The 14,873-nt window shown below is 34.2% G+C and overlaps 2 protein-coding genes across 2 annotated transcripts; one reads left to right on the forward strand and one right to left on the reverse strand.

Moving 5' to 3' along the window:
• Positions 1 to 2,557: 2,557 nt before the first annotated feature.
• LOC139893822 (uncharacterized) lies at positions 2,558 to 6,220 on the reverse strand. Its single transcript, XM_071877011.1, has 5 exons — positions 5,925 to 6,220; positions 5,735 to 5,791; positions 4,943 to 5,092; positions 4,758 to 4,828; positions 2,558 to 3,331 (listed from the first exon to the last, which is right to left on the reverse strand). Exons 1-5 carry the CDS (start codon positions 6,183 to 6,185, stop codon positions 3,028 to 3,030), a joined length of 843 nt encoding a protein of 280 aa, XP_071733112.1. The 5' UTR covers positions 6,186 to 6,220; the 3' UTR covers positions 2,558 to 3,027.
• A 5,033-nt stretch (positions 6,221 to 11,253) lies between these two features.
• On the forward strand, positions 11,254 to 13,317 carry LOC139893823 (uncharacterized). Its single transcript, XM_071877012.1, has 6 exons — positions 11,254 to 11,479; positions 12,330 to 12,529; positions 12,609 to 12,749; positions 12,841 to 12,921; positions 13,026 to 13,150; positions 13,269 to 13,317. The coding sequence occupies exons 1-6, from the start codon at positions 11,254 to 11,256 to the stop codon at positions 13,315 to 13,317; spliced, it is 822 nt and encodes a 273-aa protein (XP_071733113.1).
• The last annotated feature ends 1,556 nt before the right edge of the window (positions 13,318 to 14,873 follow it).

A 14,873-nucleotide genomic window follows, 5' to 3' on the forward strand; every position in this document is an offset into this window, starting at 1 on the left:
TTGCGTGTGACATTTAGGCAGCCATATATGTGTTGATTAATCGTCCAATTCCGATTTTCTCATCATGGCAAGAGGTTCTTAGTGGGATGCAAGGTGGTAACAGATCAAGTATAGAGAAGAAGAAGGTTCTTTCAATCGTGGTTGCTTCATTTTTGATAATATTTATGAATTGTTCATTGAACAATGACAAGTCCTCAAAAAAATGTTGTATTGTTGATTCGATTGAATTTTTTTGTTTGACTTAGATATATGAGGAATGTAGTTTGTGACTTGAACTCTTGGCTTTTATGCCCTTGCTCTCTCTTTTTTTGGCGAAAAAACGTAATAACATTGAACGGATCCGAAGATCAACAAGTACAACCGATGCAAAAGGAAATCAAACATAGCCAAACATGCGGCAATAAAACACTATCCTAAATTATAATTGCAGTTAACAGGGCGGAACATAAATGACTAGGAAAGTGAATACAAGCCTAACGAGCTAAAACAAATATCCTATGCAACAGCTGCGCTAAAAACATAAAATAAACAGATACGATAAACAGCGACGACGGTCAGGAGAACGCCGACCGCCACCACAACAACAATAAAAATAGACAACCGCAACCGCAAAGCTACCCGAGCCGTCGTAAGAAGAGCCTAAACCGCAAAAGAGCGGTTGCACCCATGGATTTGAACCAGATCTCTAACTGGGAGATCGTCGCCTGTTCCAAACCCGAAGGCGCCACCGAAAAGGAAAAGACCCGCGACATCAGACAACCCAAAACCAATACGAATCCCACAGCCACCACCATCCCCCAAAACCCTACCTTCACCCGTCAACCTTCAACCGCCCAATGTGATCTTCTCCAACAGGGTGAAGAACCATCATAACCATCAAAGGAAGAAGAAGTGAACAAAGCCTCCAAAGGCCACCACCAACAGGGTGGAAGGCCACTGTTCGCTGTCATTACAAGCGCGTCACCCATCCATCAAAATCAGTCCTCCAACAGTGGTCACCACCAACTGGGTGGTAGACCACCGCAGCTACCAGACAACAACAGACAAGATCCGACAACCCCGTGTGACCACCACCAATTGGGTGGTGGACCACCAAACATCACCAAACACAGAGAACACCAAGAGGAGTACATGGGAAGATAGTAGGAGCAACGGAGCTCTCCTTCACAATAAACGGCCGGTGGCCACCACCAACAGGGTGGACGACCCCCAAACACCACTGAAAAGGAAGAAACCTATAGATCCGGTACTGGGAAAAAGATAGCAAAAGAAACCCCTAACAACCATAGTCAAATAAACCACCACGAGAACGGCGGTGGATAATGTCTATAGTCGGAACGATCTCCGGCCACCAAGAAAAGGGAAGCGATGGGCTGCCAGAAAACTCAACAGAAAGAAAGAACGGCCAGACCACCGGCGAGATGCCGCTGGCCGGAGAGGGAACAAACGCCGGAAGCAACAAAACGAGATGTTAAAACTTATAAAGTTGAACTTGTTCTTAATAAAAAAGAGATGGTTTTGAAGTGGAAGCACAAACTGATAGATTCTAAAAATGAGTTTTAAAAAGATTGCCCCTGCTCTTCTACCATGCGTTTGCTGTTTGATAATACGGAGTATAATATAATACTCGTACACAAATGGACGTCTCAATGTTGGGTCATATGTTCCTAATAGAATGGTGGTTTTTCTAACAATAGAAAAAAGACGAACAATATTCGTTGCGATGATGAGACATGTTGATGAATTTTAAAGAATTAAGGAAATTAAGTCTTGAGAAAAGGCATTCTTTTGGCATGCCATAGTAAAGTAGTTAACAAGTTTCAATGTTTTTTTCTTTGTCGTTATGTTTTAAATTAATAGTGTAGTTCAATAAATAGATAAGAATAGTGAAGTAAATTTCTTTTTATACATGTAAAATAAAAATGTAAGAAAAAAACAAAAGTGTAAAACTATAAAGTGGAAAAAAAGTATAGTATGATAAGATAATAACAATTATTAAACTGTGTGTCTTTTTGTATATGAACTATTGAATTGGGACGAAAAAAAAATTTATTTCCTATTAAAAAAACGTTACAATTAGCAAAAAGTACTAACCTAAATCAAGATTCCAACCAATAAAGCGGAATGACTAATTACATGAAAAGTAAAAAAAAAGTCTAACAAGCTAACAAAGAAATCCTATGTACCAGTTGCGCTATAAAAAAAAGAAAACAAACTGTAAACATCGACGACGGTCCAGAAAACACAACCGCCACCACAACAGTAACAAAACAACATTATCGACTGCAGTAACAACTGTCACAAAAAGAGCCCAACTCCGTAAAAAGTCGATTCCTCCCTCAAATCTGGAACTAGATATCCAACTGGAAGAACGTCGACTGGTTCAGACCAAGAAGCGCCCCAGAACAGAAAAAGGACCCGCAAACATATCCACGGCCAAAGGCAACCCAAACCCGCCCCGGACCCCAAACCCACCACCACTCCCCCAATCCCCACCTCACACTCGCCCTCTTACGGCCACCGAGTGGCCTTCATCAACGGGATGAAAACCCATAGTAGTCACCAGAAAAAAACATATTTGAACGACAGACCACAGATGGTGGGCCACCAATCATCGCCGACCCAAGCAAACCATACGACCACTATCATTTGGCCAACGTTAGCAGCCACAACCAACAGGGTGGTAGCCAAAGGAGAAACAAGTAAAAAGAACGCTCCAACAACACCAACGTCCGGTGGCCACCACCAATAGGGTGAATCAACCATCCTTCGCCGAAATGAAGAAACCCTGGAGATCTGAAGCCGGATAGCAAGAAAAAGCAGGCGATCAAAGAGGCCCTGACAACCATAGCCACTCCTACCACACAAGAACAGCGATAATAATATTGCATGATCTCAGCATACACGAAACCAGATTAAACTTAAATGACAAACTAGTTAATCACGACAATGATAAAAGTGACTAAGAATGTCAACATCAGATACAGACTAAACTATGGTCCAAGTTACTCGAATACAAAATATTCATCAAGCAGCTTTTGGTTTCTTAACCTTTCGACTTATAACAAAATCATCATCAGATCCTTCATCACTTGATTCACTAACATTCTTTCGTTTCTTAGATTTTACTGATGATGGCTCTTTAGTTGGTGGCGTTTTCTTTTTGGTTGAAACAGTAGTAGTAGTAGTCTTTTTCTTAACGGAAACAGATGAATCACTTTGTTTCTTCACAGTGACAACTGTTTTCATCGGCGAACCAAGTTTTTGTTTCCGTTTAGCTTCAAATAACTCTTTGGCTACTTCTTTTGCAAGCAACCCTGATTCCATCATCCTGCAAATCCAATTTTCATTTTTTTTTAGTAGAAAATAATTTAAAAAAAAAGTCATCATCGCTCACAAAATAAAAAATTTTGATCCAAGAATCTTGAAATTAAAGAAATTTTATGAAACTCAGTTAAAGTGAAAATGGCTATAAATCATCATTTCAATTTCACACTCTGTGGCTACAATGTATGAATGTGACTAAATTGTACCTAATTTTGATTGGTTCAACTAACTAACTAAAGAAAGAAACAAGAAAACTATATGTTTGATGTATCAGATCTGTAAGATTGCAATGCAATATTGCAAATACAAAATACACACTTGTATGAGTACTCTCTGATTAAAACCTTAGCATCTACATATCAGTCTACTTCAGTGTAGGGGCGAATGTAGTTCATTAGCGATGGGGTCCTATGACCCCACATGTTAGAATTTTTTTTAATAATCTACTCTTCAAACAGTGTCGGATACCACTAAATTTAAGTATAGGACCCCATATATATTCAGGATTTATAGATTTTTGAAGGTAAACGACCACTAAAATACCCTTCAAACATAATTTGTAATAGAAAAAAATTTCGGGACCCCATTGAGTTTTGTTCCTAGATTCGCCACTGCTTCAATGATCTTACAACATCAGTTTTCCAGAATCAGTGTACCTTCTACCTGTTGCAAAATGGGCGGGTCAAACAAGTTAAAGCTGACCAGGTCAGGTTGGAACGTTGGAAAAACCCACATCGTTTTTTATCTATTTCTTTGATATAACCACTGAAAATGTATCATACACCACCCCCACCCCCACCCCCACCCCCACCCCCACCCACAACAACAACAACAACAACAACAACAACAACAACACCACCACCACCACCCACCACCCCCCCCACCACCACCAGCACCACCACCAGCACCCCCACCCCCACCCCCACCCCCAGCAGCAGCAGCAGCGGCGGCGGCGGCGGCGGCGGCAGCAGCAGCAGCTGCAGCTGCTGCTGTACATGTTTCCTTTGAGCTACTCTTTATGTTTACCAATTTGACCTGTTAAAATTAATTAAAAACGAAGCCTATATGGACACATTCATAACTAGATGGGTAGAATTAGCCACTTCTAGTAATTTTGCACTAGCTAGTCACTTGCATGAACTATTGAAATATGACTACAAGCTTCTTTAAACATATTTGTAATCGTTGTAGCAAAAAAGTAGCCACATGATACATTTCAGTTTTGATACTTTTTATAAGTACTAAACTATTTCTCAAATCTACCTTGTATATATCATGTTGATCACAAACCAATATCACATAAATATTATGCAATTACACCTATACGCAAATGAGTAACTCCAACTTGAATATTATTTTAAAAAATGAAAGCGCAATGATGGGTAAGCAAAAGAACTGAAATCGCAAAATAAAAAACGAACAATCCTTACCAGATTGCAGCCATTTCGCTAGTTGGTATTTGCTTGTACAAGCTTTCATAGAAAATCCTTAATGGGTCTCTCTGAAAGTTTTTAAAAAACATAAACATTCATAAATCATTACATAAATAACAAAGCGCAAATGAACTTAGAACAACATTATATATTAAGCTCTAGTTAACAAGGCCAATAAATACCTCTTCCGGAGGGTCCCGCTTTTGACCCGGCAAATCAAATACCTTCCTTTCCTTCTTCTCCTTCTTAACAGTTGAATCGTCTCCCTTTCCATCCTTACTCTTTTCATCTTTTTTCTTCCCATTTTGCTCACTTATTTTTCCTCCTTTTTTCTTAATTAATACAAAAATAGCAACATTAATAATCTAAAGAGTACAACCTGAAACTTTTTGTGGCTATGAGTTTCAAGTCAACTGATATGTGTGCTAACATACAACTGGATACAATTTGTACATATGTGTACAAATTATGTGAGACGAAAAAGTAGGTTACCGTTCTTAAAAAAAAGCCAACGAAATGGGGCTTAAGATTTTTAGTTAATTACCCCCAAAAAAACTAACGAGCCCTTTTACATAAGCACATCCAATTAGCTTCAAGGGGGCTCAATAGCTGCTACAAGATAATGCAATAAGCTATTAAGCCCCAAGCTTAGCCTAAGACCCTGTTCATAATCCATCCAAAAACTCGAAACAGATTATAGTTAGAATCAGCAATACCATTAAAGTGTCTACAAAAGCTAAATGCCTTCATTTTCAACTTTAACATTTTGACCCTAGCCCCAAACCATTTTTTCAGATTGATTATTGATTATATATAAATAATTACATATCCAAAAAAATCAAAATGCACATAATTATGTATTTTACAAAGAGTATAAGACCTCATACCAATTTTAGGTTTACAGATAAAAAAATTAAAGCCACAAATAATATATCAAAAGAATTTATCAGAAAATAAAAGGATGTATCACAAACCACATTAGCAGTTCCAGCTTCTTCTTTCTTCACCTTATTACTGATGGGTGTCTTCTTCTGCATCAAAAAGTACAAAAATTTATACAAAAAATAAAAAAGAAACCACACCCATTATCAAAACCAACACAGTAAACAAAACCCACAAATTATTATTTTTATTCAGAATATTAAAAAAAAAAAAATCAATTACCTTTTCAGCACTTGCAGATGGTTCTTTCTTGGAAATAGGTTTAGCATTGTTGGGTGTTTTTTTGATGGGTTTAAAATCATCATCAGATTCATCATCTTCTTCTTTTTTCACATTAGATGTTGATTTCTTTAACTTTGCATCCTTCAGAGAAAGTGATTTTTTGTTCTTGTTTTGAAAGACCGAACTGAGAGATTTTTCATCATTTTCATCTTCGTCTTCTTCTTTTGTTTTCAATACCCGTTTTGCATCTTCAGACGACATTTGTTTGTTCGTCGAAATTTGAGGGTTTGGGGAAATTTGGGAATTCGGAACAAAGAAATTATTTGTGAGGTAATAAAGGGGGAAAAATGAGGATATTGGTTGCAATTTGGATTATGGGCCTAAAATTGAAGATGTTAGTAGGTCACGGCCCAATTGACATTTGAATTGTAGAAGTCAAGTTTGAACAAATCCATTATTTATTAGAAAAATTAAGAAATCGGGCAACAAGATTTTTTTCTGTACTAGAAGGCCCGTGCGTTACACGACTTTTCTCAAATTTTACTATTTTGTAATTCGTGTTCCGAATGGTTAGTGTCATGGCGGGAGTTGGTTGAAACATATTAACCTTGAAGTGAAAGTTGATGTTGATCCTATTATGCAAGTGATCAAGTAGGATTTTGTGCGTATGTTTTGTTTGTCACTATAGAAATTTGCACATTCGGGTCATATGTACTAACATACGATAAAACTATATATAAACAAAAGTTTACTAAAGGTGGTCAAATGAGTTAACAAATGATGCCAAAATACATTATAAAACATACATATTATAGTAAGATTTATAATATTAAAACATATATTGCATTTACATTTTAACAATAATTTTTTGAAGGTTTGTCTTTATGACTTCATATATGACAATAACTAATTACATAATAATTGGAGTACATAAAAAAATTCTAAATATAAAAATGAACGTTACGTATTACTACACCACACAATATAAAACTTGTGAATAGAATATAACTGGAGGTTCATAACATTGAATAACAATTTATATGAAATTAGCAATTATTTATTAACTATTATAATAAAGATACGTAACACCATCAAGAGTAATAAACGTTATAAAGTTTTCAATAACTGTTATCTTTTTATTTTCCTTAATTTAAATTTCATTCATTCATAAAAAATTAAAATTTATATGTCATAAATTATATGATTAGTTTCAATCTTTTCATTATCCATATCATAATTTTGTCATAAATTTAAAATTAAGTTATTACATAAATAATGACAATAGTTTCAAACTTTTTATTTTTCATATTTTCATTGATATTTACATGGATAAAAAAATATTACACCTATAATAATCATACTTATATAAATTATGACTAAAATGTAATGATAATAAAAATAATTATTATTATTATTATTAATCATAATCGTAATCATATTCATAATTATAATTATGAATAATTACTTATATCAATTAATTAAATAAATATTATTTATATATTTACATAGACAAAATTGCTTAAATGGTCCCTGTGGTTTGTATCAAAATGATGATTTAGTCCCTGTAGTTTTCTTTTACGGATTTCGTCCTCGTGGCTTGTCAATGTTGCTGATTTAATCCCTATTTTCGACGGCCGTCTAAATTAACCGTTAGATCCAGTCACATGCCACACACATGAGGGCAGAAATGTAATTTTACGTTGTCTCCTTCCCTGCCTTCATCTTTATCCCAAAAGAGATGAACAAACCCTAATTTTAATTTTCTTCAAACAACAGGGACTACAAAACACATCAAAAACAAACAATCATCACATTATTTAAAATAAAAATTAACACATCATTTGATCAATTCTTAAATATGTAGAAAACACCCACATCATTTCAATACAAAACTAATGTAAATCGACCAATTTGATTCACCAGTTGTTATTTCAATTCAAGTGGTGACAAAACATATATTTAATTCTTTGTTCCCAAAATACCATAACTTGACCCACCTGCTCTCGTCACTACCAATTTGCAGTCCCGTCCTTCTTATTATTTGTTCCAATCAAATTGTAGTAATTACCACCACACTTCAACTTCATTAAAAACAGATCTCATTCGTCATTTCAGTGTAAATCTGGACCAATTTTCACAAACCCCAAATTTACGAAATCAAGATCTGAGTAAAACCCATATGAGTAGAACACAAATCTGAATAACATCTACCATTCGTTTTAGATCTGGATTCAAAGGCCAGAAATCTGAGTAAAACCCATCCGCCGTTACATCTCGACGTCTCTTAATCCATCGATATCATCACGCCGCCATTAGATCTTGACGTCTACTAACCCATCATTAGCATCACGCCGCCGTTAGATCTAACATCTCCGGCGATTAAGATAAGCTTCCATACATGCTGCTACTTTTATAGTTAGCCTTTTGGACATTAAAGTTGTAAATTATTCCATTTAATTGCACTGTGTTTCGGTTCAAAAAAGAATAAAAGAGATTGCACATGTTTGTGTTTCCAACTTGTGTTAAAAATGAGATTTTGGTTGTATAGATAAAATAATAAGGATAATGAGATCAGAGATGAAAGAGAGGTAGAAGATGGCGATGAAACAACAAAGATAATAAAGATGGAGAAGATTGAAGAAAGAGATGATGGAAACAATTTAATTTGGAGAAAAAAAGTAGGTGATATACTAATACCAATACCAATAAAGATAATAAATAAAATGAAAATAAGGAAGAAAATGTAAAAGACGAATTTACCCTCATGTGCGTAGCATGTGACATGAGTTAACGGGGTTTTTAACGGCCGTCAGTCGGAGGGATGAAATCAGCAACAATTACAAACCACGAGGATGAACTCAGTCAAAAAAAAACATAGGGACTAAATCAGCATTTTGATACAAACCACATGGACCATTTCAGCGATTTTGTCATTTACATATATAAGAAACGTTACACCTATAATAATCATAGTTATATGAATTATAACTAAAATACAATAATAATAAAAAAAAATAATCCTAATCATATAGATAATTATAATTATGACTTGTAATCATAATTATAATCATAATCTTAATTATTAATCATATAAGTTATACAAATATACAATATAATAATGTTAATATCATAATATTAACATTAAAAAGAGAAACTTTGAACGAATCGATCTAACATATAGTCAACCACGTTTCTTCTTGCCTTGTCTGCGGTTTACAATATTTTTGAATTGGTGTATCTTCGATACCTACAAAAACAAACACACACACACACACACACACACACACACACATATATATATATATATATATATATATATATATATATATATATATATATATATATATATATATATATATATATATATATCATTTCTTCTTCTTTCATAAAAAAAATCGAGAATACAACATTAGTAATATGGTGTACTCTTGTGTATGATTGATATGAAAAAATGGAATGGAAATGACATATTTATAGGATAACAAAAATAACTTACGAGACTTAGAAGACGAAAGGTTTATATATTTATTGATTATTAATTACTTAAGATATATTTATGACATTTTTATTTAATATGTTTTTTTTTTCTTTTTTACCATAATAATTGTTAACCTTTTTTACGAGTCTATTAAATTGTATGAGTAAATTTTATTGAGTTAACCGCATTTAATACATCATACTTATAATTCTATGACTCAATTACTATAGATAGATAGATAGATAGATAGATAGATAGATTACTATATTAATCAAATAAATAAACAATGTAAATATTAACAAAATGAAATACTGTTTTAGTTGAATAATTCATTTTATATTATCTAGATTAATAGATAGATAGATAGATAGATAGATAGATAGATAGATAGTTGGAGAGTTCCTTTGATATTTTTTTGGACAACAATTATTTGGGGATCATTCAGGGTATTTAACCACTCACGCGATCATCTCCCGTAGTTGTTATACCCGTCCCCCAACTGCGTGCTCAGAAGGAAACTCACACCAATCCCATACGGGGCATGGACGGTAAAACTCCAATCCCCCTTACCCCCAACGCGATGTGGGAAAGGTGTCATAGGTGGTACTCCATGGCAGAGATGAAATTGTGTGGTTAATATGTAGCCAACGAGGGTCATACTCATGACCTCCCCTAAAGGAGGCAGACCACCAACTGTTGGACCACATTACAACTTCTTCCTTTTATATTATCTAGATAGATATAGATATAGATATATAAACTAGATAGATAGTTGAAGAGTTCCTTTTATATTATCTAGATAGATATAGATAGATAAAGATATATAAACGTTTTTTTTTTTGGAAAATTACGTAGAGTCGTCTAAAACTTAAACGAGCGATAGTCGCTTAATTTATAAGAGCATACAGAGTTGTATAACATATGTTGGTTGTTTTCCGTCACAATTGCCGGTACCAATATTATCCACTATGTGTTGGTGTTTCTTCTAGTGTTATCGACTTGTCGTTAACATTCATAATATTTTCTCCTTTTTTCCTATTGATTTAGAAAATAAATTTGTAGGCCCATCTTAACTCCTAAACACTAAACAAAATATTGACATTCATTCTACACTCGTTTACCTTCGATGTTTCTCATGAATACCGGAAAAAAGCATTGAGAACCTAGTCATCGCTCCTTATATTTTTTAACAAGAAATGGAACCGTTCAGGCGTTAATATGTATTTATGTTATATACATTTCTATTCATAACCATTAAAATATATTTAAGCGTAATTATTACGTTAGACAAATTTTTTTTTTTTTTTCATCAGTTTGAGATTAACCAGGGGATTATAACCACCCACGCGTTCAACTCCCGTAGTTGCATAACCCACCTCCAACTATTGCCTTGGAGGAAACCCGGACCAATTCATGGCCGTTAAAACACCCCCTCCCCGCTGACCCCACACTAAGCGAAAGGCAACACTCAATGTGGCGGTTATGCAAATGTGAAAGATGTACACGTGGGCCCCTGAGTGATTCCAATATGTTGTTAAAAAAAAGATTATTATTTTTAAAAATTAAGTAAAAGTGTGGGATGTATACACTTTCCTCATCCACAACATTTCAAACATTATAACCATCCCTAATTCAATAGTATAAAAACAATGGCTAAAACAAAAAACAAACCCAAAATTCATCTGAACCTCATGTAGTTAACTTCCTTTTTTTTCTCAAACTTAATAACTCATGATTTTATGTTATCATCCAGGCATTACAGAGCCGCACCAAATCAACAATTTGCGGCTTCCTTTTACATAATTTGATTTGGTTTGATTGTGTAAAAGAGATAAAGATAGAGACAGAAAAATGAAGGGCAAAATGAAGCGGCCAATGCAGGTGTTACGTGGATGGTTACGTCATCAACCTCCCAAAATGAAGGTTTCTTTGGCCTTTGTTTGTGTGGTTGCCGCTCTCGTTGTTATTCGTATGGTTGTTTACGATCACGATAACCTCTTCATTGCCGCTGAGGCCGTTCATGCTCTCGGTATTTCTGTCCTTATTTATAAACTCGCCACCGATAAAACTTGTGCCGGTAATATTAATATCATTCATTCTCTTGTTTCTTGTATTCATTAATTATCATTATATGATTCTTTTTATGTATGTAATGTAGTAATGTATTAGAACTCCAGGGATATATAGTACTAAAAATTTGAAGAATCGTATTGTTTGAAATAGGGTATGAAAACAGATAATCTAGATTGGTTCCTTAATCGTTTAACACTTTCTTAAGTAAGTATTTCGATCCTTTGAACCATTAGGTTGACGAAATCTTAATTGAAATATGACAAGAACAATGTTTTGTTTCTAGGCAACAATATCACAAATCCGTGTATGTTTTTTAAACGAAAATTATAATATAAACTGAATTCATAATTCGTGGGTGTGAGTTGCCTTTCTAAGAAAACAATGATGAATGTTTTTAATGTAACGGCTCACAACTCGGATCAAGGAACATTCGGCTTATAGGTTGTTTAGAATCGTTTAATTGCTTAATCAACGGGCTTGATTGATGCATAATAATTACTGGAGTGAATCGGATCTTTTGATCGAAGTTTCTAGGGAATCGTTAACTTTCGAGTATTGATTTAGTCGAAAAGATCAATATACGATGGATTATATCGATGCCTTAAGTTGATATTCGACTTGGATGGGTTTTGGGATGATCTAAGATGGGAGAAACGGGCCGGAACTTGTAAGGGGTGATTAACCCTAAATGTGAAACAATAGGATGCCTTATATACTCAGCCGGTTCTGGTTTGTACGGATGTGTTCTCATCCGTACGGTTGTCTTTTTCAGCATGTAACATGTGTCGCTTGATACGAACTAGGGAATTACACTTTAAATGCACCAACAATAATCAAGGACACTTTATACGCAGGTCTTTCACTGAAATCACAAGAATTGACGGCTATTTTCTTAGGCGCTAGATTGTACTGCAGTTATGTTATGGAATACGACGTACACACTTTACTAGACTTAGCTACATTGACAGCAACCGTTTGGGTGATTTATATGATGCGCTTCGATTTGAATTCTAGTTACATGCTTGAAAAAGACAACATTTCAGTCTTATATGTGGTAACTTTCAATTCTTATTCATTCTTTATTTACTTATGAGTTTTATTCAATATCTGAGTTTGCATACTTTTGCATTTAGGTTATTCCTTGTGCTTTATTGTCTCTAGTGGTTCATCCTACAACGCAACATCACATCATAAACAGAATCATATGGGCGTTTTGTGTTTATCTTGAATCTGTTTCTGTACTACCACAACTTCGAGTCATGCAAAATACTAAGGTTAATTCCTATTTTTTCATCAACTGATCACATGAAATGGTTATGAACAATGAAATTATACCTTCTAACTTGAGTTTATTATTTTTTTCAGATTGTTGAACCATTCACAGCGCATTATGTATTCGCTTTAGGGGTTGCAAGATTTTTGAGTTGTGCACATTGGATTCTTCAGGTACATTATTCCCATCATCTTAACATCTTCTATCTTGATATTCTATATTTGTAAAATTTATGGAATATTTTTGATAATTGTGAGTTGTTTCGACGTTTATTTAGGTTTTTGATACAAGGGGACAGCTATTGACAGCTTTAGGTTATGGAATGTGGCCTTCATTGGTACTCCTTTCAGAAATCGTTCAAACGTTTATACTTGCTGACTTCTGCTATTATTACGTTCAAAGGTTCGATTTTTATGTTTTTTTTTTTTGGGGCTTACTTCATTCTGTTAATTGGTTAAGTTGATAACAATTAGCGTCTTGTTAATATGTATGATGATCGATGTTGTGTTTGTGGTTGCAGTGTTATGGGTGGACGCCTTGTTCTACGTCTCCCTTCAGGAGTCGTGTGAGTTTGCCAATCATGTAAAGAAATTAAGCATTAAGTTTTGATTTTATATATCGATCCATTCCTTAGTTTCTCCCCTTGGTGTGGAGATTTAGTTGGTTGTGATCAATTGATTAGTTAGATACATGTAAAGTTTTATGGGGCTTTCTCCAATGTATGACATATACTAGTATTATATATACTAGATACCTAAAACAATCTATATTACACTATACAATCACTTTAAAGCATGAATGTGTCATTTTTGTTGGATTCGATCTTTCAATAATTATTACTCCATACTATATTATTTACAAAAGTATGAACAACGGAGTACTACGTAACTAATCTAGTAAGGGCAGTTTTCGATTAATCGCTCATCAATCAAGAAACTTAGGACTAGCTTTGCAAGAACAAGAACATGGGACTACCTTGAAGAATATGGGAAATCAAGCCCCCCTTTAGTTAGAGCATAAATAAAACAAGTGAAGAGTATCGCCGCGCTTCGCTTCGGATATCGACTATATAATTATGGATAAAGTCACATAGTATATTATAACTAGGAAGTGGCCGGTTAGCCCACTTCGTTGGGCCGAACAAACAGAGCTTCGTAAAAAAAAAAAAAATATTTGACAAAATAGCTGATGTCAACATGATACAACTCAAGTTACTATTCACAGGTGTCGGCTAATATACTTATTATATAAACTAGTTGTTCAATTTTGGTTGATTATTGTTGTGTTATAAACAGAACGATTCAAATAGGTTAGATTAGTTCAACCAATATTTGGAATCACATATACCAAAAGATGAAAATTGGATACAACGTGTTTGTGGATAGACCCGATCAAAATCGGGCTATTTTGATTGGCATGAAAAAATGACATATTTTGTTTATTATCATCAATTTCAATCCTTATGCAACAATTCAATCTGTTATCAATATCTTCCAGATACTATATCTCTAAAAAGTACATACATTTTGTCTAGTGAAACTTGAATCTACTCATGTATTCTACAGTATATAATAAAAGATTGTAAGGTCACAAGTTAGAAAATTCAAAGACTTAAATATCACGCTCTAATTAACTTGAATACAAATACAATAGTAACCTTTTTGAGTTTTTGTGCACCCACTTTCTAGTACTCTTTTTACTTTTCCACACCCAAAACTTGTACTGGTATTTCCAAACCAATATCGCTTGTTGACTTGTACCCTACGCATTACAACTAGTATACTTATTCCAATTTTATACTTTCCAGTCCAGGGGGAGGTTGGCGTGTGATTTGATTCGTTTTGTGATTTGATTTTCTGTTTTCACACACACACTCTCTCTCTCACACACACACTATATATACATCACCATCATCATCAGTTCATAATTCATTCTCTCCATTACTCTCTGTGTACGTGTGCAACAGAATCATAATATATTTCCTCACAATTCTGTTCATCAAAGGTATCATAATTTATAATTTTGGTATTAATTTATATAATCAATCACTCTATGTGTTTTACTTTGTGATAAGTATCAAGTATTATTGAAATTGAATTACAATGGGAGAGGTATGTCATAATAA

This window comes from Rutidosis leptorrhynchoides, chromosome 2, assembly GCF_046630445.1.
Source record: "Rutidosis leptorrhynchoides isolate AG116_Rl617_1_P2 chromosome 2, CSIRO_AGI_Rlap_v1, whole genome shotgun sequence".
Classification (NCBI taxonomy): Eukaryota; Viridiplantae; Streptophyta; class Magnoliopsida; order Asterales; family Asteraceae; genus Rutidosis; species Rutidosis leptorrhynchoides.

What these genes read in the sequence shown, in the direction of transcription:
- LOC139893822 (XM_071877011.1), bottom strand. Translation starts at nt 6,185, where the DNA reads ATGTCGTCTGAAGATGCAAAACGGGTATTGAAAACAAAAGAAGAAGAC. An exon ending in AAGCTGGAACTGCTAATGTG is followed by an intron (nt 5,093 to 5,734) that starts GTTTGTGATACA and finishes GTATTAATTAAG; the next exon opens with AAAAAAGGAGGAAAAATAAG. An exon ending in AGCGAAATGGCTGCAATCTG is followed by an intron (nt 3,332 to 4,757) that starts GTAAGGATTGTT and finishes TTGGATTTGCAG; the next exon opens with GATGATGGAATCAGGGTTGC.
- LOC139893823 (XM_071877012.1), top strand. Translation starts at nt 11,254, where the DNA reads ATGAAGGGCAAAATGAAGCGGCCAATGCAGGTGTTACGTGGATGGTTA. An exon ending in CACCGATAAAACTTGTGCCG is followed by an intron (nt 11,480 to 12,329) that starts GTAATATTAATA and finishes CTTTATACGCAG; the next exon opens with GTCTTTCACTGAAATCACAA. An exon ending in TGCTATTATTACGTTCAAAG is followed by an intron (nt 13,151 to 13,268) that starts GTTCGATTTTTA and finishes TTGTGGTTGCAG; the next exon opens with TGTTATGGGTGGACGCCTTG.